Source organism: Leptonychotes weddellii, chromosome 8 (assembly GCF_054177405.1).
Source record: "Leptonychotes weddellii isolate Sample4059 chromosome 8, ASM5417740v2, whole genome shotgun sequence".
NCBI classification, from domain to species: domain Eukaryota; kingdom Metazoa; phylum Chordata; class Mammalia; order Carnivora; family Phocidae; genus Leptonychotes; species Leptonychotes weddellii.
The window spans coordinates 32,553,629-32,581,488 of record NC_138376.1 but is presented as its reverse complement, the minus strand read 5'-3'; the positions used below and the strand labels follow the sequence as shown (position 1 = coordinate 32,581,488).

Genomic DNA, 27,860 nt, shown 5'->3' with positions numbered 1-27,860 from the left:
AATTAGGCCGTATCAGTAAAATAATTTTAATTTTAAAATAGTCATCGATGTGAAAACTTCCCAAAGCTGGGAGTAACAGTCTAGAGCCAAGGTTGGGAGGGGGCCAGGCCTCACCTAGAGCCCAGCTTGAGGCCCCTGAATCCCTCCCTCTCCTCCCTTCCAGAGGGAGGATGGACACAGCGGAGGCGAGCCCTGAGTGAGTCCTCTCGCCCATCCCCCAAGGGCCCCTTGAAGGCAACAGCTCGCGCAGAGGACTTGAGGGGAGGAAGGCAGGCGGAAAACAGAAATTAGAGGTTAATAATCCCAACGACGCCCCCCTCCCACCCCCAGAAAACAAACAAGAAAACAATTTGGGGGTATGAAAGGGAGATGGAGGATGAACACTGATGTAACAGACCCCTCAGCGCCCCAGAGCAGCCCAATTTGGGCTGACCGGAAGAAGGGTCTTGAGCCCCAGCTGCAGGTTGCCTTTGGGGAGTACATATTCCAAGAAAAAAGGGAAAAACTACGAGGCAAGCTGGTGCCAGTCATAGTCAATGCAGCTAAAAGGCCCGGTGTGGCCAGCCCTGCCCCTGCCCCACACAAGGAGCAGAGCCGAGCCGGCCTGAGGCAGGAGGGCTCCGGGGGGCGGGGGGGCCTCCCGCGGTCCCAGGGCAGCGGTGGCAGGAAGGCAAGCGGGGGCCCTAGTTGAGCAGGTTGCCCTGCTCCTGGGCCTGGGTCAGGCTGTCCTTGCGGTGCAGGTGGTGCACCCCCATCCTCTTGGGGCTGCGCTGGGGGCGGCTGGAGCTGGGGAGTGCCCAGGCCCTGCCCTCGGCGTGGGAAGCGACAGGCCCCTCCTCTGTGCCATTATCACCGGGCAGCAGACTCCGGCGTTCTTCCTCAGGGCTGACGGGCAGGTTCAGCTCTTCCTCCTCCTCCCTGGGAGGGCCACAGTCAGCTTCCGTGGGCAGCAAAAGCCCACTCTCACCAGGTGGGGAAGAAGGTGCCAGAACCTCCTCATCTCTGTCAGTGGGGCTCAGAGCAAAATGGCGCTGCAGGTCAGGGAGTGCATCGCGTCCAAAGGCTGTGCGCTGGGTCACAGCGGCCGGGGGCGGGGTGCGGTCCACAAAGGCCCGCTGCCAGCTGGCGAGCAGGTCCTCCTCCGAGCCGGCAGAGCTGGCTGGGGCGCTGCGTGCCGGGGGGAGAGGGGGGAGAGGGCTGGGCTCGTGGCGGGGCGAGGCCTGGGCCGAGGCGGGGCTGCTGGGCACTGGGCTGGGGCGGGCCCGCTCCCCGCCCTCCTCCACCAGGCTCAAGGAAATGGCCTGGCGGGTAGCGTAAGTGCAGTTGGGCAGGGGGCTGTTGCGGGGGATTCGCACCTTATCCTCAGAGAACTCTATTACCTTGCGGCCGGGATACAGCGCGTGTGGTGGGGATGGGGTGGGGTAGGGGCTCAGCTTCTCGAAGGCTGGCAGGGGCACCTCCTCCTCTGGGGAGGCCCCAGCAGTGCCCAGAGAGCGGCATTCTCCATTGGGTTGCGGCGGGGGACTGCCAGGGGCCGGGGGACTGGCTGGGTCACCCGGGCCACCCCCACTCATGTCCACGTGCACAAAGACATCCTCAGCCAAGGGGCGCCCGGCACTGCCCGACTGCGCCGAATTGAGCAGCAGAGACTCCGGCTTCTCTAACACTCGGGCAATGACCGACGTGGGCACCACGGCCCCCGGGGCCAGGCTAGGGGCGGGGCCCGGGCCGGCAGCTTCTTGACCACTGTGCAGGTGTTTCCGGACCATGTCCTGGAGCTCACAGGGCAGCTGGGGCAAAAGAGCGGGAGAAGGGAAGAGAGACATGAAGGCTCCCAGCCTCAGAGCAGAAACAATGGCCCCCGCCCCCGCCCGGGCAGCACCACGCGGGTCTCCCACCAGGCCGGGGGACAGCCTCATTTCACAGAGCCTCTGACGCTCGGCAGGGGCGAACCGACTTGAAGAGTCTGAGCAACATACCCAGCATCGGGTCCCAGAGCCCTAAGGGCCACGCGCTCTCAAACGCCCCCTCCCCCCACCTCAGCTGCGGCTTCGGCCCAAACCAGACGGAAGTCTGAGGGCGGGTACGGCCAGCGGCCTCGGGCCAGCCTCCGCTCCTTCCACACACCCCATCAGCCTCGGGCCCAGAGTTTGCCTCCTGGGGGAAGGCGGTCAGTTGGGCCTAATCCCCTCTCGATAGGCTTACAGCTGATGGCCACCCCCACCTTCCGGCACGGGACCCCGAAATGGGGCGCCTCCCTGTCTCTGTTCCAGAAATACCGCCCTAGCGATGGCCCCGACAGCGCACGCACACCGACCAGCGGCAGAGCTGACTGACTTGAGAGGAGACGCGCAGGCGAGGGGAAGGCAAAGCAGAAAGGGGGAGTGGAGGCAGGACAGAGTGAGGTATCAAACCCCGAGCGAGAGGAGTCCTAAGGGGGCGGGGCTCGCGCCAGCGGGGACGGGAGACGCCGTTGGGCTCACATCGGCGAGCTTGTGGCTGCGGAAGTGGGACTTGTTGCACTTGAGGAGCTGCACAGCCAGGTTGCAGTCCAGCCGGTACCGCTCCTGCAGACACAGGCGGGGGTCACTGGGCAGCCGCGCTCCAGGCAGCGGGGCTGCGCCGGGGCCGAGGCAGCCGCAGGCGGGAGGGGCCCCGTGGCGCACGTACGTTGAGTTCCTCCAGCTTGTTGATGGTGTTCTTGGCGTCCAGCAGCTTATTGGTCAGCTCCACGATCTCCCAGTCCAGCGTCTTCCTATCCATCTCAGCCTTCTTGATCTGAGGCACAAAACTCATGTGAACCTCGCCCCTGCCCCCGCCGGCCTTTCTCCCCTTCGCCTCCTCCCAGCCCAGAGACACAGGAAGCCACAGGTGCTGGGGCAGCCAAGGCGGATGGAATAGACAGACGATGGACAGACAGAAGGAGACCAGCCACCTCTCCTGTTCTCCGGGCTGGCTGTGGGGTGGGGGCTTTCTGAACAAGACCTGCTGCCACCGGGGCCCCGGACAGAGGCCATACGAGAGCCGTCCATCAAGGGGCTCTACACAGCAGGTCAGGCAGCTGGAACTGAGAAGGAGTAAGTGTGCAAACCCAGGGGCCAAAGCCTACGCGTGGAGCGCTTTCCAGGCTCAGGCTAGGAAGAGGGAGGAGGGATGGGGCTGGGTGGCAGCTGGGGGCGCCTGTGAGATTATCTAGTTGAGCCAGGAGGGAGCAGCGTGCTCAGCAGCAGCCCTCTGATCTTCAGTTCAGGGACTGGCGCCCCTTCACCCCGCTCCCCGCCCCGCCCCCGCCCCCGGCCAAATGGCTTGGGCTTGTTGCCACCACAGCCGAGCAGCCGTGAGTGTTCAGTGGTGACATCAACCAGAACCTCTGCCCGAGCCAAGAGCCGGCTCCGCAGCTGTCCCCCAGGAGGGAGGCACTGTACCGAGCGGGCCTCACGTAAGGAGGAGGAAAGCAGGGGGCAGAGGCAAAGGGCCGGGGCCCCAGCAACCCCAGATCTCAGCTGAGGAGGAGGCCAGGGCAAGGGAGAAAACACACAAACTCAGACGCAACTGCAAAGATCCAGCTGTGGCTAAGAGAGGCCTGCCAGGAGAGGGCGGCGGCGGCGGCGGCAGCGTGAGGGGAAGACGGGAGAGAAGAGAAACAGTGTGAGCACTAAGACAGTCCCGACTCGCACAGTGACTCGCACAGCACACACTGCGGTCCCCTGCCCGCCACTGTCCCGCCCCCTTCCCAAGCCCCAGGGCACAGTGGCACTCCCCAGGCAAGTCCCAGCCCCCTGCTATGCTGTGAGCACAGTGCCAGCCTAAGTGCCCCCATGCCCCGCCCCATGCCCCGCCCCACCCCCCACCCCCCCGGCCCGGAGAGATTACCAGTGTGTGCAGCTTGTCCTCCAGCTCCTGGTTGGTCCTCTGAGAAGCCGTGTAGCTGTTCTGAAGCCTGTGGAGGAACACAAGGCCGACCCCTGGGTCAAGATCTGCTCCTCAGGCCCTCCTCAGCCCCTCCCTGATATGGGATGTGGGGGAGGTCATTCTCCTCCCAGGGCTTCGCTTTCCCCATCAGAATCAGATGATCTCTGAAGCCTCATCCCGCTAACCTCCAATGAACAGGGCAGGCGGGGTCTGTGTGTGTGTGTGTGTGTGTGTGCGCGCGCGCGTGTGTATGCGTGCATGATGCCTGGCCCCTCGTTCCCACACCTGCGGAACTTGTCCTTAAACTTGTCCAGCTCCTCGCGGCTCTGGCCCAGCTCCAGCTCCAAGCAGTCCTGCCCGATCTCCAGCTCACGCTCCAGGGCCTCGGTGCGCCTGGTGGCCGAGGCCAGGCGCCGACGGAGCTCCTCATTCTCCTGCTGCAAGAGCCTGGCGGGGGGAGGGGTCAAGGACAGAGGGGCATCCACGTTAAGATGGGCCAGCCCTGGAACCCCAGGCTGGGCTCAAGAAGCTTGAAGGAGTAGGTATGACATGAGCACAGGCAACGCGGGGCGGGGCAAGGGACTCCCTGAGAAGGAGTCTGAGTCTGGGACAGCATACTCCATATGCCTGCTGGCCCTGGGAACACAGCCCGGCTTGGGGGCAGTGCGGGGGCCACTGAGAATGAGAAGACAGAACTGGCGTGGGGGGTAAGACTCCCCCATCTGTCTCTGGTTACAGCCTAAGCCAGCCGGCCACCACGCCCTCCAGCTCCAGTTACCCCACCGCGCAATCAGGCTGCTCCATGATCAGTCTCTTAGAAACCCAGCCCGGCACTGACCTCCTTTCCAAAGGCCTGAGGGGCTGACAGAAAGGGCTGCAGGGAGGCAGCTGGTACAGGAGGACCAGGAGCTGGGGAAGGGCTCCTTGGCAAGAGCAGGCCCCTCCGAGCACCCACCTCCTCGGTTCCAGGTTCTCTTGGAGCCCATGGAACAAAAACTCTTTCCAGAAGGAACATCCACATCAAGCCTCCTCCCAGAGTCCCTAAATACCCCACCCAACCTTTACTTCTACCTAATCCAATGAAAAGCCCCGGCGGTACCAACAGCCTTGCCTGGAGCTAAGAGGGAAGTGCTGAGGCAAGGCAGGGCAGGCTCTCGGGCAGCAGATACTCACTTCATCCTGTCCGCATCAGTCAGGGGTTCCTGGGCACAAAAGAATGGAAGCTTGAGGCTCAGCCCTAGACCACAGGCCCACACTGCTTGCCCACCCCCCAAAGAGCCCTGGAAAGGGCTATTTCTGAAGCCCAAACAATCTCACAGAAGTGGGCCCTGTTAGATGGAGGCAATCTGGACAAGCCTAGATCACTCTCTCCCATGCCAACCAGAAGGTTCGAGAACCCCTTCCAACATTCACCCTTACCCACACCACTTCCAACCCCTCTCGTAATTCTAGAGCAAGTTGCAAATGAGTCCTGGTACCCACGCTGCATTTCCCAGGGATAAAGAGAGCCTCCCAGCTGTTCCCTGGGCTCCTAGTGAGCCCTGCAGGCATGGCAGAGACCTTCCAGAGAAGTGAAGAAGCCAAGTGAGCTACAGTAGGGTTCTGAGCTCTGACAAAGCCCTCCTGGCCCCTGGAGGAAGATGGGGCAGAATCAGGCCCTTCCAGGGGCTCAGAAGGAACAAGAACATGGATGAAAGAGCCTCTGGGGGTGCCTGGGTGGCTCAGTTGGTTAGGCGACTGCCTTCAGCTCAGGTCATGATCCTGGAGTCCCTGGATCGAGTCCCACATCGGGCTCCCTGCTCGGTGGGGAGTCTGTTTCTCCCTCTGACCCTCCTCCCTCCCATGTGCGCTCTCTCTCTCTCTCATTCTCTCTCAAATGAATGAATAAAATCTTTTTTAAAAAAAAAAAAAAAGAAAGAGCCTCTGGTCTAGTCCTGACTGAGAGGAGTGACATGTCTTACCCTTGTCCTGCTTGGAGCCTCCTGCCCCATCCTCCCGAAGCCCCCACGCTGGTCACAGCCCAAGAGCCAGAGCTCAGCCAGCCACAGAGCAGGGAAACGTCAAGGGGCCCACTCCAAATGGAGCCGACTGCTTCAGAATGCCGATCACAGGCCGGAAAATGAGGTGGGTGGCCCGAACCATGGGCTTCAGAGCCGAGGACACCTGGATTTTATCCCATTCTACCACACTCTGCTTGTACTAACCTTGCTGAGCCTTAGTGTCCTCATCTACAAAACCAAGGGAATGCCCACAGGATGGCACCTAGCACAATACCTGGCCTTCTTACTGTATGTTCCCTGAACTGAAAACGGGCAAGTCCCGGCATCCCTGCCCTGAATTGGACCAGAGCGGACCACGGTACACCTGATGCTCAGCAGGTCCGGAGGCTCTCTTGAGTTCTGTAAACGTGCTCTATGCACGGCAACAGGGTGGGGACAAGCAGCCAGGTGAACTGACTGCAACACTCACGTCCTCCTGAGAGGAAACCGAATGAGGGAGGACAGCCAGTTTGGAGACTGTTTCACAGTGGCCCAAAGAAGGCCTCCTAAGAACCTAACACAGCTCCTGGCGGGGAGTGTGTCCTTCACAAATGTTAGCCAGACCAGGCAAAGCTAGAGGAAGGGCCGGACTTCCGGGGACAGCAAAGAACAGCTGGTCTGGTGGGAAGAAGCCAGAGCACCACCTCCTCCACACAGTCCCAGCCTCCCGCGTGTGAGGACCCTCAGTGTCTGGTGGGCTGCCTCTTGCAGGAAAAACAATACTGCCTGGGAGCATTTCCGTTGAGCCATAAAGACTCTGGGGTTCCCTGACGTGGGGACATGTGCTCACAGCCGTCCTGTAAGCCTCCACTGCCCCCACCAGCAGGGCTGCAGCTAGGAGCCCCCAAGCGTAAATCAGCAAAGCCACACTCACACCCCCACTCAGGGGCCCAGAAGTGCCCTCAGGTGGGAGACGTCAGTCAGACACCCAGCCTCAGGGGCGTGCATCTGCCAGCCAGGGTAGGAGTATAAGTCTTCTGACCTCCTGCTCCGGCCGGGATCCTGGAACCTCCAGCCGCAACTCCCGGTGCTCAGGGGGGGCCTTACGGTACGGTTTCTTAGCAGGTGCCGCACTGGTCATTCTGGGAGGTGAGGGCTCCTCAACCTGCTGTGGGGAAGCCAGGGAGGAGGAGGCTCAGAGAGTGGGCAAGAGGCCCCTGGACTGAGGGAAAAAGGCCAGTAAAAGGGACATATGTAGGAGCCACCAGGCACACAGACAGGCCTGGGCCATTGCTGGGGTCATTAGAAACCTGGACTCTGGTGTATCAGTGACCATGGGTCAGGGGAGTGCTGGAGGGGACAAGGGCCCAATGCGACCAGATGGGTGGGAAAGGCAGGGCCCACAGCTTGGGCACCAGAAGAGTGGACTACAGCCTCGGAGTGGGACAAGGTATCTAAGAGCAGCCCACTGTTCACCTCTGTGGGCTTACAAAAGTGCCTCAGAGGGAAAAATTGTTCCCTCTGCATTAGTCTCCTTAACTCTACACTGGGGATGAGGAGAGCACCAATTTCATAGACCTGTTGTGAAGATTACATAAGCCACTAACCACAGTTACCTGGTACTTAGGAGACGTTCCATATGTGTGAGCTCAGAAAAACCCCAGAAAGCAAACAAACAAAAACACCCCCAGTAACCAGAAAGTAAGGGTTTGAAGATGCTCCCCCAACCCAGGCACCCTGGGGGGGTCCTCCCAGCTTGAGAGTCCTGAAGGCCAAGCCTCTCTGGCCTCCACCACTCTCTTTTCACCAGCCCCCACCACGAGGGGCCACCTGCCTGCCCCCTGGCCCACCAGGCTCTCCGGAAGGGGGCCAAGGAGGAGTGCAGGCCCCCCAGGGACATACCGTCTGACTGTCGGCAGCTCTCTCTGTTCCGCTGTCCCACAGTTAGCCCTCGGCTCTCCGCATCCCGTGGCCCCTCCACTTCCTCTAGCCAACAGCTCCTGAAACCGGAGAAGGAAAGAAAGTGGAAACCAGGTGTCAGCTGCAGGTCTCTCAGTGCCCTCAGCCGGCCTACCCAGTCCAGGACTGGGAAGCCCCCCAGGGAGAGCCAGGCAGAAAAGCCACGGCCCAGGGAATCTGGGGAAAGCAGCGGAGGCAGGAGAGGACCAGAAGCACGGGGCTCCTTTCTCCATGAAAGCGGCGGTCACAGGCCCAGACGACACACATGCACGTCTTGTATGTGCTCATGGCCTCAGCTTACCACATGCCTGATTCTGGAATAGGTCTGGTCCTGTCCTGTCCCTATCCTACCCCACATCTGTCCTGTTCATCTCCCAGGCCTCTCAGAGTCTGGAAACTAAGAGATCTGGGGAACACGGCTTGCAGAAGAGAACACCAGGAAAAAGCCTAGTAGAGACTGAGAAGCTGCTGGGAAAAGTTCCTAGCAATGTTTCCAGGAGCCCAAAGACTACTTCCGTGTGTAACGGTTTTACACAGACTTTGCAATGAAGAAGGGTAGGCACAGGAGAGAAAAATCTGAAAAACCAGCAGTTAGAGCAATGACCGAGCAATCTCAGCGAGGGTGATTTTGGGGTCCCCCATCTCTCTCACTTGCCCCCTCCCAGATCCCTGGCCACGTGTGAAGGGCTGTCACAACAGAGGGGAGAGCTAGTGGCATCTAGTGGGAGAGGTCAGGGATGCTGCTGAACATCCTGCCACACACAGGACAGCGCCCCACGATGAAGAATTATCAGCACACAATGTTGACAGCAACCAGGCTGCGAAACTCCGGTGCAGAAGGCCCAAGCCTGGGGAGCTGAGACACTGGGCTCCAGGCTGTGCTGCTTCTGACACCCCGCGTGGCCCCGGCTCAGTCCCTCGCTGGTCTCTCTTCCACACACAGGGGACCAGACTGAGTGACCTGTGAGGCCCCCGGCAAGTTCTGGGCCTGCCGGGCTCTGCCCCCTCCTGTAATGAGCCGGGCCGCAGCACGGGGGCAGTAACCACCACAGGGACCAGTGGAGGCAGTAACCTTAGGTGGCTTCGGGCATAAGCAATCTTCCCGCCACTATCCTCCTAAACAGAGCTGGGGGCTGAGGGAAGCCTTGCGGGCTAAAGCATGTGTTCCTGCTGCCGGGACATGCCCTGGCCACAACTCCTGTCACATTCCAACAGAGCCTGGGGCAGGAAGAACGGTGAAGGGGTAGGGAGGGTGGGCAAGCAGGAGTGGCCTCCCTCCTCTGTCTGGGCAGCCTGGTCTCCGGTTGGAGTTCTGGGGGGGAGCTGGGGCATGGCAGCAGGCACGAGCCGCCAACCTCCACCCCTTTGATGGTGAGGCGGACATGTCCCCACAGGGCACAAGCAGTGTGCTGTGTCGAGCTGACTCCTTGCACAGGAATCCGGGCGGGCCCAAAAGGACAGCACATTCCTGGGGTGTGGGGGAGCAAACAAGTCACCCCCGCAGGTTCCCCGGGGCTACCCCTCCTGCGGGCCGCAGGGTGTGAGCTCCTATGGCCTGGGGGAGAGGCCCAGAAAGTTCCAAGCCAGCCTGCATAGCTGGGTGCTGATAGTCTGAGGGTGTTAAGTGCGGGGTACATGAGTTAGAAAAGGCGACAGCCAGAGACGTGGAATAAGAGATACAGGAAGCCAAGAACCTCTACAAAATCCGGGGCGGGGGGGCTCCAGAGTTGGGCCTGCTCCCTTTCCCATCTGTACCCCCATCAGCTGAGCAGTCCCCTTCTCCCTGCAGGCCATGCTTCGGACCCCCTCGATTCTCAGCCTCTTTTCTTCCTTAGCCCTATTCTTGCTAATACCCACTCTGGCCTCTAGGTACCAGGACACTTGAATGGATGGCAGGTAGGCATGCAAGGAGCACACAGGCACGCTCAGGTACCTGGGGATCCTCCCTGAAGGAGAGTGGCCTTCACTCCATGCCCCGCAGCCCTAGCTCTACTTGTCACAGATCCTGCCTCACCCTGATGGCAAGTCTCTACTCCCTGGCCTCACACCACATACTCCCAGGGCTTTTCTGGCCAGATAATCTGGCTTGCTGAGGGACAGTGTGGAAGTGGCTATAGCAGGGAGATGGGGGAGTACTGCAAACACGACGCTCCGGGATGAATGGTGCCAGCAAGGGCAAGCAGTTATCTATCCTGGCCAGAGCCTACTCTTTCCATACACATCAGAGCCACAAGAAGGGAGCCACTCCCAACCGAGGAAACAGAAGGCAAGGCCCACTAGGGAAACAGTCTGCAAAAGAGCCTGCAGTGTCCCCAGCACAAGCCCAGGAGGGAGAGTCTGTCTCACCCTCACTCCCTGCCCCATGTCCATAAACACCAGTACATGTTGGGGCCCTAGCTCCAACTCCTGAGATGCGCTAAGTGCCCCAGATCCAGCCCACGGTGGCGGGGGGCGGGGGGGGGAAGAGCAGGGAGACAATTCCAGCACTGAACAGGAATGCAATGGGCCTGACAGGCCACTGTCCTTGACTGGAAGCACAGCAAGGCAGGACAGACCCCGGAGGGAGAGCCATGCCAGGGACACTGGAGAACAAAGCGAGAAGCAGCTAGACACCAGGCCCACAGCCAGGAGAAGCTAAAAGGCGAGCTGCAAGACAGCAGAGCAGTCCCACCGGCAAGACCCAACCACCAGGTGCGGCCTCTACTGGCCACGTCTCTTTCACCCAAAGATTCCCATGTTGCCTTGGAGTGGTTTCAGCCCAAGGAGGGCTCCCAAACCCCTGTCAAGAAGAAGTCCCCAGGGAAAGCAGCTGGCTAACTCAGAATGGGATACGGGCCAGGATAAGCAAGCAAGCGGCCTTTGGGGTCTCCTGGCCTCTGGCTGCTGAGCTGGCTCCAGGACACCTCCAAGAAAATGGTCTTCTGGAAGGCCTAAAAATTGACCAAGAAGAATCCCACTCCCACCCCTCACCCCAAACTACCTGAGCTCCAAGGAACTTGGGGCAGAGGACTCGGGATGTGGGGCTACCAGATCACCCGCTGGGTCTGCACTATGACAGCTGTGCATGGGGAGAAAGGCTGAGGCCTAGGTGAAAACCTCTGGCTGACCCAGGTCAGCAGTGCCTGAGGGAGACACGCAGAGCAGCCTGGAGAAGGGAAAGCAAAGGGAAAGGGGCTCTCCTCAAGGCCCCCGCCCCCCGAGCACCGCCTCCCCGTTCCTCCTCTGCATAGCATTCATTCTTCACTCACTCAAACTCCGTTCAGAGGAGAGCCTCCTCGGGCTCTGCTGGGGCGAAGAGTGGGGTGAGAGCTTCCTAATTGCCATGTTGCAATCTGCCAGTCAGTGCAGGCCGCCTGTTGCCGCCTGCCCTGTATTAAATACCTTCTCCCTGATTACAGCCCATGGGGCACGATTAGCTGCCTCCAGAGAACAAAGTCTACTTTCATTAGAAATGGGACTCAGCACGCACAGCAAACCTGCACTGTGAACCCACTGAACAGCTGAGCACAGAGTGTAGTCAGAGGCAGATATAAGGAAAAATGTGCGCCGGACGTTGACTGGGCAGAAGCCTTTAATCAAAGGACAAAAAAATTTGCCAAGCATCCCTTTTACCCAGGAGATGGGACTCACACCTGCTCCCTTTTGTGGGTAAGTGCCCGGATGTGACCCGGGGCTGCCACCACGGTCAGGGCTCACCGCTGCTAGAGATGGAGCAGGGTAAGGAGAAACCTTCAGAATTCAGATTTTCCCCAAACCATATATCCTCACTCCCACTCTCTGCAGACACCCACAGTAGGTGTCAGCAAGAAGGTTCAAGCCCAAGGGCGCCTGGGTGGCTCAGTTGGTTAAGCGACTGCCTTCGGCTCAGGTCATGATCCTGGAGTCCCGGGATCGAGTCCCGCATCGGGCTCCCTGCTCAGCGGGGGTCTGCTTCTCCCTCTGACCCTCTTCCCTCTCGTGCTCTCTGTCTCTCATTCTCTCAAATAAATAAATAAAATCTTTAAAAAAAAAAAGAAGGTTCAAGCCCAAGAGCTCAGGGCGCCCTCTTACTTCCTTCTGCCATCTTTTCTGTGGGTCTGCCCAGGGCAAAGTCAAAGGTTCAGGAGAGGAAGGGAGGTCCGAGCCTCCAGCGTTGCCCCTACGGAAGGAGACAGGAGTGAAACCAAAATGGGTGTGGCTCCGTGGCTTTTCACACTTCAGTCTGCCCCCACGGAGGTCTCCAGCTGCCCAAGTCCTGCTCCACAACCTCACTCCACCCGCCCTGGTTCCCCTGCCTTGCCCTAGGGAGCCCGGCTGCCTCCCCTGCTCCCCACATCACCCACACTCTGTAAGAAATTATGGCCCCAACAGTTTATCTGGGCTCAGACCATTTCCGAACCTACTGATATGCCTTTTTTCTCACAGCCGTCACCGATTCAAGCAAGGGAGGGGCCACACATCACCACAAAAATCATTAAAGCGCTTCCTAATTCACCTGAAGAAAGTCAAACAAAATCACTCAATTAGCAATCACTACCACTTTAAGAATGAAAGGAAACCGGCCCTTTTCCAGAACACTCCAGCTGTGTTTTATGCTGCCTTAATTCCCCCCGTGGAACCCAGCACGACACAAATAAGTAACAAAAATAAACACAGGCCCTTCCTAAAGCCGCTCATCAATGGCTAAAACGTGAATGTCTGGTCACACAGGACCTAGTGCTCCTCTGTGGGAATCATCCTCGGCTGTAAGCCCTGGATAGAGAGCCTGAACTCCGCGGGCCTGGAGGAAGCTGCGCCTTCGGGGGCAGGGCACGCTCCTGCCATACAAGCCTGGCTGCCTCTCAAGACTCTGAAATTCAGGGTCTGCATCCAACTGAGGCCCAAGAAACACGAACCATCACCCTGCAAGGGCCAGCCCTGTAGCCAGGCGACCCAGCAGAGGCCCTGGAGATTGCCTGCAAGGAGCCCCCCCCAACCACCATTAATACAGCCCCTCTCCCCCAGCACGGCGAGCCCACCCGACCAAAGCTGGCTGGGTTCAGCCCTCCCCCACATCGCCCCCCCGGGTGCCCCTCCTGCTTGCTGCCAGCCCCCAGTTTCCGGCACGCAGCTGTTCCTGAGGTACATGAGCAAAGCCCTCAGCAATCCTGGGCGCGTGGCAGGCAAGCAGCCAGCAGAGCATGGGGTGGGGCCTGGGCAGGCTCTGCTCTGGGCCGATGACTAGACTGGGAGATGCCAGGCTGTGCCCAGACCAGCCCTGCTGCCCCTCCAGCGGCCATGCCTGCCACCCCTCTGGGCAAGTACAACCTCACCCTCTTGGGCCAAGCTGCCTGCGGCCCTGACCTGGCCCCCTGCCTGCTCTAAGCGGTACCGACTGACAGGTTTTTAAAAAGTGGGTGGGAATTATTCTGCCCCAGAGTAAGCCTGAGGACTCCAAACTAGTGCTGGGGACCTTCGAGAGCTCAGCTGGCTCCCACCTGAGCAAATACCTCAAGTCTATCCAGCTGGCCTCTCACTCAAGCAAACACCTGACAGGAACAAAGGGACTGAAGACAACTATTGATGATGATCCAAGGAACCTCCCCTAAATAAAGAGAGGGACAAAAGTCCCCAAGATCAACCAGCACTTGACAGTCCCCATGCCATCGCCTAAGGAAAGGCAAGGTAAGGGCCGCTGCAGGCCCCTCGTTTTCCTGGTCAGAGCCCAGCCACCAGGCACCCCTCCAGCTTGCTACTCCCGACTCAGGGTCCCTACACATCCAGGCAGCCCTTACACCCTCTCACACCCCATACTAGCAGGAAGCTCCCTGCTTCTCCCTCCTGGCCCAAGGGAAACAGCCCACCCAGAGGGCCTTCGGATCCCAAGTCCCCCCCCCTGCAGCCTAGGCAGTACTGCACGGACTCCAGAGGCTGGAGCCAGAGAGGCTGTCTAAGGAGCTACCTGCGCAGAACACCAGGGAGCCCCGAGCAATCGGCCTTCCTGCTATCCCCAGAGCCCCCTTCTCCTTTCCAACCCTGGAAGGAGAAGGGAGTCTGGTGGGAGCTTCTCTAAGGCAGGCTGGTCACCAGTCTCCCAGTCTGAGGCCAAGGCCTCTCCCAGGCCCACTGTGCAGTCCAAAGCTAGGGCCCGCCTGCTCTGGCAGAGGTGCCCTTCCAGCTCTTCTCGGTTAAAGTCCACCTGAAGCTCCACACATGGAAGGCGGTGGGGGGCCAAACTCCACCCACTCCACCTACCAGAGCAATGGGTGCCATGAGCTACATCTCAGGTGAGTACCTGGTTCCAGACTCTACCTTTCAGCTTCACTCTCTGCCCAGGGAGTTTCCCACAACCAGGCCACGGTTTTCCTCAATCCCCCCCACCAACCTTAAGGAGAACCTTGCAGTTGATCCTAAATGATTATCCTGGGGTGAGAATAATGGGGACACCATTCAGTCTTCCCCACTTGACAAAGGGAAGCAACTATCCAGTCAAGAAGAAAACTCCCCTCCCACTCTGGCTGCATCTGTCTCTGAGGTGTGAAACAGAGCATGGTCACTGCGAGATAAGTCTCAAATTCCATAATGCTGAGAGCAGATTGAACAGAAACTCTAACCAATCGTTTTAAGGGAGAGCTAGGCAGCACGGTACTGACTGAGGGGAGCTTGGGGTCGGCAGAAGCCAGCAGCAGGCTGGCAGATGGGCAGGCGTCTGTGCAGAGGAAATCCCCCTCTCTCGGCCTTAGAGAAGACACATATCCCCCCCGCACACGCACACACACACACACACACACCACAGCAAGGAGGCTGGGAAGATGGAGAGACAACAGCGAGGGCAAGAGAACAGAGGAGGCATGAGGTAAGCTAAAGGGAGGAGGCAGCCAGGCTGGCTGGGGGAGGGTGGGGGGTGACAAGAGGCGCTGCTGGTGGTGCCCCCAGGGCAGGTTAGCTGGCCCAGGTCAGACTCACAGGGTTAGTGTCTTCTGCCCAACCAGCCAGCTCTCCTGGTTAGCACGGTTAGCGACAGACTCATGGCAGACGCCCTCCAGGCACTCCATATAAACAGACAGCTTGGTTGAGAGCAGCCCGACTCCGGAGCTGCAAAGAGAGAGCAGAAGGAATGCCAAGCTGCAAGACGCCTGAGGGTACACACTGGGCTCTTCTGACAGGGGAAGCTCCTCCAGACTTACCACTAGACCCTCGGGGGCCTTCTCCCATCCACAGATCATGCCAGGCGGAAGGGCAGCACGCCCCCTGCCAACCAGTGAGTCCAGCTGGCTGGCCCCAGGTGACAGGGCTCTCTGGTTGGTCAGCGCAGAGAGGGGAGCTGTGGCGGAAGGGGGCACGGCTGCCAGAGGGCCGCTCCCCTGCCTTGCCTTCTCCCTGGACACCGCTGCCAGGCCGCACCACAGCTCCGAAAGCGGGGCTGTCAGAACAAAGCCGGCCACAGCTGCCACGGCCACCCACCCCGGGCCTGTGTGAGCAGAGCCCACCCCGCCACCGCCCCCAGGCTCCGAGGCAAGGCGCCAGGAGAGGACTGGCGCGGGGATCAGAGGCCGCGACAAGAAGCGCATCGAAGGCACCATACAATGGGGCAGTGTGTGACCTGGCCCAGAGCTGGGCCAGCCGTGGGAAGGGGTGGCACGGTGCCACCTTTCAGTTTCTGACAGGCCAGGGGGATGGCACTTCCCAGGGAGCTGCCCCAGAGGAGCCCAGAGAGCAAGGATAAAGGCCATGCTGCAGCCAGGCTCCTCACGCACCCAGCAGTGACCATGCCACCCGCTCAGAACGAGCAGTGCCCAGAGAGGGAACAGCAGAAAACATCTCTCCCAAAGCCTCCAGAACCACCCTAGGGGAAGTGACCCCCCGTGGCTTAGAGATCTCAAGACAAATGGAGCCGCAGTGGCGGAGTCCCAGAAACCCCACAAGATGTGACCCCTGGAGCGGCAGGAGAGGAGACCTACAGCAAATATAGCAGCAAGTACTGCTTGTGCTGAGAGGGCACCATGTTGGCAAGGAAAAACCAGAAGGATTCCTCTTCTGTCTGGAAAGCCCTGCGGATGAAATGACGACTCAGGGTGGAGGGAGAACAGCGACCACCCTGGCACCACATGGGGGCCTGGTCCACCTCCCAAGCCTAGGTTTATCATTCCCAACTGCCTAATCCCGGGGTTCCCCGTAGTACTCTGACAACAGCCCCAGAGCCCAAAAGGCCAAGGCCTGACCCCAGAGGGGGAGATGACCACCGAGAAGAAAGAACAACTCTTCCTATAGGCTCTGACCTCTTCCCTAGACTGCTAAGAATTCATGGCCATTGACAGGCTCCCTTCGGAATCCTCGCCCCCAAATAAAACCGAAAAACACCAGCCAGGTCTGGTTTGCTTTCAAAACACAGAGCAGCAAGTAACCTAGGTAAATCCAGGCGGATTTCAGAAACCAGGGACTGTCTGTGCGCTGAAGCAGAGGTTGAGAAATCAGGTGAGTTTACTCTCTTCCCAGCCGCAGAGCCCAGAAGCGCAGCGGGGAGAAACGCCTATGAGGTGGAAGAGGTGGTGCCCACACCATGTTTAGAACCATCCCAATTCCCACTCAGGGAACTCCTGCCAGACGACTTCATCGCAGCATAAAAAACCACCCCTCAGAGATAACCAGCAGGCCTGGTATGGTGAGAACCTCTAGTAAAGATTCTCCGTCCCTCCCAAGGACCCAGCCCCAGAGGAAGCCCCTGAGCTGGGAAGGAGGCTCCAAAAGGGGCTGCCTGACCCCAGGTAAAGTGTTAGGTGAAGAGAGCAAGCTGAAGAACAGCATGGACTACAACTGAGTTGTGTTTTTAGTACAAGAGATACATGAGGAATGTCTAGAAGCACACAAAAATGATTAGAAGGAAACAGGATAGTTCCCTGTCTCTAGGAAAGGGGCTTAGACAGGAGCAGTGGGGGAAGAAAGGGGGGGGGGGTCTTTTCACTTTTTCTTTTGCATATGTTTCTGTATGGCTGGTATTTTATGCAAGGACACATATTATGCTTATGATGAAAACAGCATTCCTGGACAAACGGACAAAACCCCTCCGTGTGCACTGTGCTTTACCATCCTGGAAGCACTTGCCTTCCATTGTATGTCCTTTGATTCTTGTGGCCCAATGAGGCCCAAAGAACAGGTGGAGTTCTCCCATTCTGAAGGGACAGAGAAGACCAGTGACTTGCCCAAGACCACAGACAGAACTGGGATAGAACTCTGTTTCCAATCCCAGGGCAAAGCATGGAAAGCAGCCTCCTCTAGGGAGCCACAGGAAAGCCCTGACGATTCTGCCCTGATGTAAAGGCCCTCCAAGGCTTCTGAGACTGAAGACCGCGCAGGCTTACCTGGGAAGGTGCAGAGGCCTGTTCAGTACCCCAAATGATAAACCCAGCGTTCTATGCTACTGTTAGCTGAGTGAGGCACACGGCGAGGCCAGCACAGTCTAGACTGACTTCCCGGCCCCGCCCTCAGGGAGGTCCCCCCGACAGTTCACTGGGAAAGCAGAGCTCTTCACAAATGGGGGGCCGTGTCCTTTCCAGCTTCTAAAGGTCACCTCGCAGACAGCTGGCACTTACGAGATAGTAACTAACGAGAGGTCCCACTCTCACACTCACGGCCAGTGCAGGAGACTCAGCCCCTCTGAAGCCTAAATGTACACAGCACAACCCCGTCCTGCTGGCCTCACCCCATCTCCTCTCAAATCGGCTGAACATACGAAGCAGCTAACCAGCCCTGCCAAGACGCCATTGGCAAAGATATGCCACACTGCTCCGTGCACTCCCACACTGAGGGGCAAGGGGTAGAGCCCAGGGAAAACCCCATCATGTCACTTTCAGCTACTTGTCTCGTCCTTTTGACTCGTGTAGGCATTAACAACGTTGTAGTGGGTCCTGGCTGTGAGCGGGGAGCGCACCCAGACAATGAGCAATACGGCCAGAAAAGCAAGCAGGTTATGGGGCACTCACAGGAACTTAATGAGTAACAAAGAGGATGCCAGCAGTCAGACTTGTTGGAAGATGGTGGTTAGCAAGAAAATATACCGGTGTGTGCTTCACCTCTGCTTTTAACCTCTACTGCTGGCGTAGGGATGTGTTCCTAGAACATAAGAAGGCTAAAAAGGGAAACAGCTGAAGCCAAGCACCTGGAAGATCACTGAACCACATTAACTCAACTCTAGACAATAACTAGTAATGCTATTGCTAATTCCCTCACCTTTTGTTTACACAGGACCTTGCTTCCTAAGAGTTCAGAGGATAGGTCCGACCTGCTTTCGTTTCAAGAAGGAAGGACCGGTTTGGGTCACACAGTAACCAGGACTGCTCAGCACCTACCACGGAGGGCCTCTAAGAAGCTTCCCGAGTTAAAAGATCTTGCCCCGAGTGGGAGAGAGACAGGTTAACAGCCACTTGCAAATACAGTTTGGTACCTGCTTTGAGAGCCCAGAGGAGAGGCAGCTGGCTGGGGCAGGGGTTCAAGGACCAGACGAGAAGGCTGCCCTCCGAAAAACTCAAACCTATCTTCCTCATCTGGACTGTAAACTCAAACTGGAGCACACCTGGCATTATACAATTAAGAGGTCTAGACTTCTGGAGACACATTCCTCGGGTGTTTGTTGGGAACTGGTGCCCTAAGAACTACCCCCATAAACTACACTAAAAACAAAAAGGCAAAGAAGGGACAGTGAACTCCCAGCTACCAGCCCTATTTCTGGGGAGCATCTGAGTTAAGCCCTGTTCTGTGACACAAGATCAAAACCCTAAGAAAACTAGGGCCAAGAAGTCCAGCTTCCTGAATGCCTAGATGTGTTCTATCAGCTTCACCCAATATTTCTCAATCCATAAAACACCAGGGAACATGAATCCTCAAACACCCCATCCAGTCATCCACAGCCTGAACTACATTACAAATCTACCACTTACCTACCCCCACCTATAGCCACCAAGGTCACCGCCAACCTCACGTAAAGGGGATCCATCAAAGGAGTCATTACAACACAAAAGATGGGGAGAAATATCAACTATTTTGCACAGGCTACTCATTGACGATGTCCCTAGTCTCAGCTTTTATATTGCTTCATTATAAAGAGACTCTTCCAATTTTACTCCCACCTCAAGAAGGCTCCTGGCTACCTGGCAGAGATCAAAAGGCTTATTCTAGCTTGAATAAAACAAAGCCTTTTTCTTATTCATTGTGTTTTCCAGAATGGCACTCATTTACTAAGCAAATATTAACTGAGTATCCTTCACATGACAGGTGCCCTGCTACACGCCATGAACTCATTATCTCTAATGCTCGATACTCCTACAAAAAAGATAATGTCACCCTCATTGTACAGGCGACAAAACCAAAAGTCCTACTAGCTAAGCAATTTGTCCAGAGTCACACAGCTGGTAAGTCGCAGAATCAAGATTCAACCAGGTCAGCCTTGCTCCAAAATCAGACTCTATCACCCCGCTCACCCCACTCCCAACTCCCCATCCGCCCCCCACCTCATCCCATGGTCAGGGAGGGTCTCTCCTCTACAGAGGGTCAGCTCAGTGAAAGAGGCCAGCAAGTAAACTGAGAAATCACCATAAAACATGGTAAATGCCAGAACTGAGGCTGCTCATTGGAAGACAATTCTCACAGCAGCTTGGAAGTCAGACTGAAATGGGGAGAGATTCCCCACCACATTTCATGCATTCTATATGCCCCACCGCATCATAAAGTGCCTATTCAGTGCCTTGCACTATCCTAAAGGGTAGAATACAATAATGATTAAGACATGGTCCCTGTTATCAGTGCACTTACAGTCACGGGAGAGTCAGACAAGTAAATAGACAATTACAACGCAGCCTAAGTCTTAACACAGAAGCACAGAGGAAAGGCACAAAAGGAGTGGGGACCCCAAATTAAGAGACATTTAAACTGAGACCAAAGGACAAAGAGGTTGGGGGGGGGGGCTCCTGAGTGGCTCAGTCGGTAGAGCATGCGACTCTTGATCTTGGGGTTGTAGTTCGAGCCCCACACTGGGTGTAGAGACTACTTAAAAATAAAATCTCTAAAATAAATAAATAAAGGACAAAGAGGTAGGTAAAGGGTGGAGGGGGCAGCGCATTCCAAACAGCAGGGCTGGCAAGTGCAAAGGCCCAGAAGCTACAGAGAATAAGCTCACAGAGCTGTTAATCTGTGGGGCGCCTGGGTGGCTCAGTTGGTTGGGCAGCTGCCTCCGGCTGCCCGAGGTCCTGGGATCAAGCCCCACTTTGGGCTCCCTGCTCAGCAGGGGAGTCTACTTCTCCCTCTCCTTCTGACCCTTCCCCCGCCTGTGCTCTCTCTCTCTCTCACTCTATGTCAAATAAATAAAATCTTAAAAAAAAAAAAAAAAGAAGAGGCTGAATCCAGGTGAGAGACGAAGGCCGGGTTTACCCAGAGGTCCCTGGCTCTCAGAATATGGCAGTGAGGAAAAGGTGAAGGGATTAGATGCAAAGATTACACTTGAATAAGGGGTGTTAAGAGAAGAAATGGACTTTGTGAACAACAAAACCAGAACAGTAAAGGCAGAGAACCGGATCCAAATCTATCAGCCTCAGCCTGCAGTTCAATCATCTGCTAAAAGGAGACCTGAATCCAGAAAGTCTAAGGACTTCTACCAAAACACAAAGGTGTACTTTATGGAGATGACACGTTTCAGCATGCTGACTGCAGCACAAATCGAGATAAAGTACATTATCCTGACAACATATGGCTCCTCAGTTAATGGCAGAGGGGAACAGACACTGACAGATACTAACTTTCAAAATCTCACATGCCACAAGTAGAAAAAGGTCATTCGAGGGCTGGCTCGGAATTCCCAGAAAGAGCCCTAAGTCCTGAGCCCCCTATTCCTCCGAAATCTGCTCAGACATCAGGCACGTGCCTACTCTGATGGCAAGGTAGAGAGTCATTTACTAAAGAAAAAGATGGGCCCTGAGGGCGTGTTAAATAGACAGGACGTGACTCAGAAGGAGGGGAAGAGTGATTCTTAAGTGCAGGGCAAAGGAAAGCCAGTCAATCAAACCATGGGCACACCTCTGCCCCAAGCCTGCATGTGGGCCTCCGGCTTGGCTAAAGAGAAAGAGACTGGCAAGCGCCGAGCCACGACCTTCCTTGATAGACCACAGGAGCTTCCACAGGAGCTTCCGCAGAAGCATATCTGTCTTCCACTTTCCCCTCAAGCTGGAGGGCCGGCACTGCTTAAAATGCCACCTATTGTGGGTTTTTTGTGTAGTTTGCCACCTGCTATTTTTAAAACAAAGATGACATCCAGATTGTCTAAGAATTTAACACTATGGCTACTTCAGCTGTTCCTGTCAGTAATCAAAGTCAGAAATGAGCCTTTTATTTATGTCTACATTAATACACACACACACCCTTAATGTATGCTAAGGGTGGATCTTCATGTCAGTCCACTCACCCAACCCAGGTCCAAGGTTTTCCAAAGGGCAGTCACCAAGCTGAATCATGAAGAGAGAGTCCAGATTTGGCTAACAGGGCAGTGGGCTCCCTCCCACAGTCCCTGCACCAGTTTTTATATCTGAGAAGGAGAGAGCTGTGATGAAGAGCTCAGCTCCTAAAACAGTTTTTAAATAAATCAAAAAAGTTTACTACAATCTAACCATCATGACAAATAAACAAGAGATACAAATTGCCACTAGGCATATTTAATAAAGAGTTAATTTCATACCAAATCAAAAAAAAAAGGAAGCTCAATTGCTGAAGCCAGATAGTCTGAGTTCAAATCTCAGTTCTGCCCCTTACTAGCTGGGTGACCTTGAACAAATTAACCACTCTATACCTCTATTTACTCATCTGTAAAATGGGGACAATGGAAGTATTTGCTTGTAGGGTTGTTATAAAAATGAAATTGGGGCGCCTGGGTGGCTCAGTTGTTAAGCGTCTGCCTTCAGCTCAGGTCATGATCCCAGGGTCCTGGGATGGAGCCCCGCATCGGGCTCCCTGCTCGGCAGGAAGCCTGCTTCTCCCTCTCCCACTCCCCCTGCTTGTGTTCCTGCTCTCGCTATCTCTCTGTCAAATAAATAAATAAAATCTTTTTAAAAATTTAAATTAGTTAATACAGTTAAAGCACTTACAACAGTGCCAGACACAGAATGTGCTCAATAAGCACTACTACTGTTATAGCTCAACTACAAAGATAACTCTAAAACCTCACAACTTCAAACAGGAAATCATGGGCATTTTAACATCAGTTTAAACAGTTTAACGAAGATGTTCTCACTACATGCAAAATCTATACTATTCAAAAGCTGCGCCTATCTCTCTAACATCAAGACAGAAGCTCAAACCAGTACAGGGCCTCCACAGAGAGACACCAGGTTCAATCATGAAGAAGTCGGTGCTGAGATCTGACCAGCACAGTAACACCAATTATGTATGGAGTGTCAGTCACTGTTCTAAATACATCAATGTATTAATTTATTTAACCCTCACAACAACCTTATGAGATGGGTACTCTTACCATCTCCATTTGAGTGATGAGAAAGCTGAGGCAAAGAGAGCTATACAATTTCTAAAGGTCACAGAGCTACAAATAGTAAAGCCAGAATTTGAACTAGGAATTCTGGCTCCAGAATCAGTGCTCTTAACCCCTATGTGTGCTCCCCACACTGCCCTTGCTGATCACAACTCTAAGGAGGCATCCACAAATTGTCCTCAGGAAGAGAAAGCTCCCAACCTTCTAGAGTCATAGCTAAATAACATCGGATACCTGAAGGTATTGAAGCTGGCCTAGTAACAGTGATTTGGGTTGGTCTATAACAAGCCTTTTGGGGGGGCGCAGTCAGGGAGCAGGAGATGGTTGTGAGGAGTCCTAGATCAAACTAGACCTCCCAATCCAATCATGGAGTAGAGGCCAGTCATGAAACAAGCTTCTGTAAAAAGCCTGCCCCCAAATCTGGCTTGGGCATAACCACAGGGCATCAAAGGAAGTGAGGACCGTATGCACTGCGCTTTGTGGCTCCAAACCCCTTTCCTTTTCTCTAACCCCAAATCCACTATCTCTTAAGCCATGCTTAGTTTGGTTAGTGAAACTGATTATTATTATTTTTTTTTAATGTGGTTGGACGGGGAGAATACAAAGGAAGAGAAGAAAGCTATTAGAAAAGGTGTACCACCCTGTCCTCCCATCACCACACTGATCCAGACTGTAAAGCAGTTCTCAAATATCAGGGATCTCAGAGACAGAGAGTGATACAATAAATATTCCCAGAGCCTTACACCAGTCAGCTCAACCCCTTACCATAAACTGATCTGGGTTTCTTCTCCCTAACCTCAACCTGCTTTTCCTCCTCCACTGACCCCACCTACCCACCAAATCCACAACCCCAAAGAAACACTAATAAGCCTTTCTTACCAAAAGAAAGCTCAAAAGAAGGAGACCTGCTGCAAGAGTGAATTCAGGAGTTGGTGACAGAATGCAGACTTTTTCTCATGACTCCCCCCCATCTGTCACCCACAAATCTCTACTTCAGGTAGGATGCCAAACTGAAGATGTGATGGGGAGACCGAAAAAGATACAGTGAGCATGTAGGAAACTGCTTGTGACAGGGATGTGTTAAAGCACTTCCAGCCTCATCTCTAGGCCCTTGGCTGTGTTCACTTTTACAGGTGACGGCATACAAGGCTCAATGCTACACCCAATTCTCAAAAAGCAGTGTGCAATCTGAACAGAACACTAACTTACAGACCACAGGCAAAGGGCAACAGCTATAGAAGAGAGCCCTTTTCAGATTAAATGTTTCTCGGTATCACTCTGAGCCCATGCATCCTGCTTGCAGGGAGCATGCCAGCCTGTCATTGGAGGCCACCTTACCCGCTCTGGGGTTGAGCTCGGGCAGGTCGCTACCTCTTCTTTCCAAGCAGGTACTGTGATTTCTTCCAGTCCCTGGGGCCCCTGAGTCTTCAGCTGAAATTGGGGCAGATGCTATAGGAACTCTGGAAAGGCTGATCTAAGTCTGCAGAAGGGTCATCTGACGCTTTAGTTTCCTCCATACCAAACCTGCCCAGCATCCTCCAGGTCTCTCCGCCCCCCTCCCCACTATCCTCCTCCATGGGAAAGACCTCTTTCCTACCGGCCCAGTACAGTCTGGGCTCGGCCACAAGCTCCAGGCTTCTTTACTCTCGGTTTAGAAATTCCTCTCCAATTTGTGACTGCTTTTCCAGGGCCTGCAAACCTACTTGTGCTCCCCCCGCCATGGACCCCTCCCCCAGGGCCGCCACTGGATCGTAGGCCCCCTCCCCTCCGCCCCATCTCCCTCTTTTTTTCCCCCACCTCCAACCTTCCAACATCCCATTTCTTCTTCTTAACCCCGGAGCTAGTCCCTCCTCCGCCCCTACTCCGCGAAAGTGTCCCCACGATCCCCCCCAACTCTAGCCTCCCGGCCGACTACTCCAATCCCACAACAAACTTTCTGCCGCTGCCCGCTGCCTTCACGCCGCCATCTTGCCGCGGGGCAGGCCGGGTAGTGGCCACGGCCGCGGGAATCCCCACGCACCGGGCGCCGCGCGTCATCGGGGGCGTGGCTAGGGGCGTGGTTTCGGGTTGGGGAATTAGGGCACCGGATAATTGAGGAAAGATGGGGATCTCCTAAGAGCAGGGTTTGGAGAGGCCTGGCCGCTGGAGAAGGAAGGAGGTGTCATGGGTAAGGCAAGAGCTGAAGAGTGAAGAAAGATTCTGGTACTAAAAGAAAGGAAGAGAGAGAGAAAGAAAAAGAAAAGAAAGAAAGAGAGAGAGGAAGAAAGAAAGAAAAGAAAGAAAGAGAGAGAGAGAAAGAAAGAAAGAAAGAAAGAAAGAAAGAAAGAAAGAAAGAAAGAAAGAAAGAAAGAAAGAAAAGAAAGAAAGAAAAAAGAAAAGAAAAGACAAAAATATAGTGGAATAGTGCTAGCACTAGTTCCCTGTCATCCAAAGGATAAAGGCAACTTCTCAGTTTGCCAAGCGGAGGTCCGTATGATCCCAGCCTCTTCCACCTTCACCAGACTGATTTTCCACCTCCCCCAGAGATTTCAGGTTCCCAATTATCTTGTATTTTCAGGCCATCAGCCCTCAAAATGTCCAAGCCCTCTCCTCCCCTTTTATAATCAATTCCTGTGCCTCCTTCAGCCCTTAGCTCAAAATGTCACCTCCTCCAGAAAGCCTTCCCCAGGCCCAAGACTGGACTTGGTGCTCCTTTTGCTGGGCATCTCTAGGCACTTGCACATAACTTCATTGTAGCTATCCTATGCTATAATTATTTATTTAAATAGTGCATCCCTTGCTAAGCTGCTGCTCCTTCAGGGCAAAAACTGTGTCTGATTGCATGTTCATATTCTCTAGCAGGTGCCTGGCACACAGTAAATGCTTAATGAATAAATAGCATGGCATCCTCCAATGCACTAAGCATACTCAGGGCTTTTAGGTTTGCTGTTCCCTGTGCCTGGAATGTTCTTCCCCCAGATATCACTTCCATTAGAATCTCTGCTCAAATGTCACTATGTTAGAGAAGGTTTCCTTGGCCACTCTGTCCAAAACAGCATCCCCAGTCACTCACCCTTACCCTGATTTAATGTTTCCTTTTACAGTACTCATCATTATCTGATATTTGTTTATTGACCATCTCCCACTACAGTGCAAACTCCAGAGATCTAGGACTTTTTCTCATTCATCTCTGTCTCCCCATGTCTAAAATAATGCCAGGCATAGTAGGTGCTTGATAAACATTTATTGAATGAATAAATGGCATGGAGATGAATGATAGAAGGATTTTGGAATATAGTGGTGGGGAAGAGGGGTTGAAAATACTACAGAATAGGGAAATGCATTGGTGGAAGTTATAGGCCCCCAGGGCCAGAGTTGGCCCTCTCAGGACTGGTAGCAAAGACAGAAGCCAGGCTCAGCAAAGGAGGGAGTAGAATGAGAGCTGGGTGGAACTCTGGAGGTGGGTACTAAGGGAGCAGAGCCCTCCCGGGAAAGCCATTGTTCAGGTAGAGGGAATGGGCTGGGCTGGAGGCCGACGTTTACTCAGATCTAAAGACAGCATCCACCCGAGCCCAGGCCTCTCTTGGCCAGATGGTTCCGGAGAAGCCTTAGCATCTGTTCCTCTGTAAATTATCCAGTGCTCCCTCCTGCCTGTCCTCTCTGGTGACAGCTGGAACAATTGCCCAGGAATTCCATCTGCTCTCCTGTCCTTCTCCGCTCCACAGCTCATCAACATTTCAGAACGGAGAGGTATCCCATTTCCCTGGGGCTAGGGATGGGAGCTGGGTCTGTCTCTTGGTGGAGCTGGCCTCAAGCCCTCACTTCTCCACCAACACACACAAATAAAACCTTGGCAGAGATTCCCAGGGTCAGTCATCTTTATTTGCCATCCTGTCCATGCGTTTCAATCTCATACAACTTTTTTTATTGTTAATTTAATAAAATCAAACTAAATGAATCAATCATATTGGTTCTTGCAGAGCTTAAAATAAGGGCTCCCAATCATTACACATCTCCACGTGGTTCCCCTTGAGTTGCCCATACAGTACTTTCAAAATGTGACATTCATTATGCTGTAAGAGCACAAACTCAGATTTTTTTTGAAATATGACTTACCATTTACTAAAAGAAATTTGTGTGAGAAAGAAATGAGGAAGATGGCTCTCTTTTCTAAATACATATAACCTTCAGATCCCCTCTCTATGTTTCCAGAAATTGTTTTGGGATCCCCAGCAGGATCACAGGCCTATGGACTCTCAGGTAAACAAACTTATGGTATATAAATTTGAAAAGTGATCCAAGCTTATATTTTTTAAACAGAAAAATTATCAGTAAACATAAACATACTTTTTTTTAAAGAGAGATTTTTTTTTTTAAATTTAGTGTTGGGGGAGACAGGGAGGGGCAGAGGGAGAGAGAGAGAGAGAATCTTAAGCAGGCTCCATGCCCAGGTGAAGCCCAATGCAGGGCTCGATCTCACAACACTGAGCCTAAATCAAGAATCGGATGCTTAACCAAATGAGCGACCCAGGCATCCCAACATAAACATACCTTTGAAAAGAAAGGGAGTCACAGTCCTCCAGAGCTTTAAGCTTTTAGGATATGTGAGATTAAGTTCTTTTTGAATGAAAGATGAAGAGGCTCGTTTACCTCATCACTCCTCGCTCTGTGGGTGTAAAAATGCACATGTGTAAGCCTATATATTCATTAGGCCACAATTACATCTTTGTTCACCATCACTTAACAGACCTGTGAAGAAGGGACAAAGATTAAAGACCCCTTCTCATGGGGCACCTGGGTGGCTTAGTTGGTTGAGCATCCAATTCTTGATTTTGGCTCAGGTCCTGATCTTGGGGTCCTGGGATCAGGCCCTGCATCGGACTCTGTGCTCAACAGGGAGTTTGCTTCTTTCCCTGCCCCTCCCCATGCATGCTTGCTGGCTCTCTCTCTCTCAAATAAATAAATAAATCTTAAAAATAAATAGATAGGTAGATAGATAGATAGACACCCCCTTCTAAGCTTTCAGGGTTTTACAAAGTAGATGCAATTTGCAGAAGAGTCAGTTTCACTACATTTTGATGACGGTTTTCATACGATTGTGCCAGGGTGTCCATGGGGCAGTGGGGATGCAGGTCCTACCTATACCAGCATGATCAAGTATTTCCCAGCACACAATCCACCTAGATCCAAGACCATTCTTTCACCTGATTTCATTTATGTAGACCTAGTCTCCCAGCTGGAATGAATGTATTAGTGTGTTCTGGGGTTGGCCTGACAGACTGCATAGGCAGAGGAGGGGCTTGGGCTAGAAGTGCCATCTTGGACAAAGACAGCAATTTGAGCTCCAGGTATTGGAGGAAACTGCTGGCGAAAGACTTAAAACTGTCTTGCACTCAGCCCCAGAGTCTTTTGAACTGTTCATCATGATAGCTAGAAGGGCCATTGGCCATATGCAGCTTCTTTGGTTGCAACTGACATTATGTACTAATAGTTTGAAGCCAGGAGGCTGCCTATATTCTTATTTATGACCCTGGCTGGACATGCTGGAC

At 54.4% G+C, this 27,860-nt stretch overlaps 1 protein-coding gene across 27 annotated transcripts; it reads right to left on the bottom strand.

Moving 5' to 3' along the window:
• Nucleotides 1-7: 7 nt before the first annotated feature.
• Nucleotides 8-24,348, bottom strand: TJAP1 (tight junction associated protein 1). 27 transcript variants are annotated; one of them, XM_081828316.1, is made up of 14 exons: nucleotides 24,266-24,348; nucleotides 23,671-23,763; nucleotides 15,770-15,859; nucleotides 14,996-15,132; nucleotides 14,775-14,903; nucleotides 7,794-7,891; nucleotides 6,934-7,059; nucleotides 5,086-5,114; nucleotides 4,198-4,359; nucleotides 3,874-3,940; nucleotides 3,554-3,583; nucleotides 2,671-2,778; nucleotides 2,484-2,567; nucleotides 8-1,790 (listed from the first exon to the last, which is right to left on the bottom strand). In XM_081828316.1, the coding sequence occupies exons 7-14, from the start codon at nucleotides 7,030-7,032 to the stop codon at nucleotides 684-686; spliced, it is 1,686 nt and encodes a 561-aa protein (XP_081684442.1). In that variant the 5' UTR covers nucleotides 7,033-7,059; nucleotides 7,794-7,891; nucleotides 14,775-14,903; nucleotides 14,996-15,132; nucleotides 15,770-15,859; nucleotides 23,671-23,763; nucleotides 24,266-24,348; the 3' UTR covers nucleotides 8-683. The 27 variants fall into 27 exon arrangements, with proteins under 27 accessions (XP_081684442.1, XP_081684444.1, XP_081684445.1 ...); XM_081828318.1 differs by lacking the exon at nucleotides 15,770-15,859; XM_081828319.1 differs by lacking the exon at nucleotides 23,671-23,763 and having other exon boundaries at nucleotides 24,266-24,338.
• Nucleotides 24,349-27,860: the final 3,512 nt, after the last annotated feature.

Excerpts from the sequence above, each read along its gene's own strand:
- TJAP1 (XM_081828316.1), bottom strand. The coding sequence starts at position 7,032 with ATGACCAGTGCGGCACCTGCTAAGAAACCGTACCGTAAGGCCCCCCCT. Across the intron at positions 4,360-5,085 it reads ACTGATGCGGACAGGATGAA|GCTCTTGCAGCAGGAGAATG; the intron begins GTGAGTATCTGC and ends TCCCCCCGCCAG. Across the intron at positions 1,791-2,483 it reads GCAGCCACAAGCTCGCCGAT|CTGCCCTGTGAGCTCCAGGA; the intron begins GTGAGCCCAACG and ends CTTTTGCCCCAG.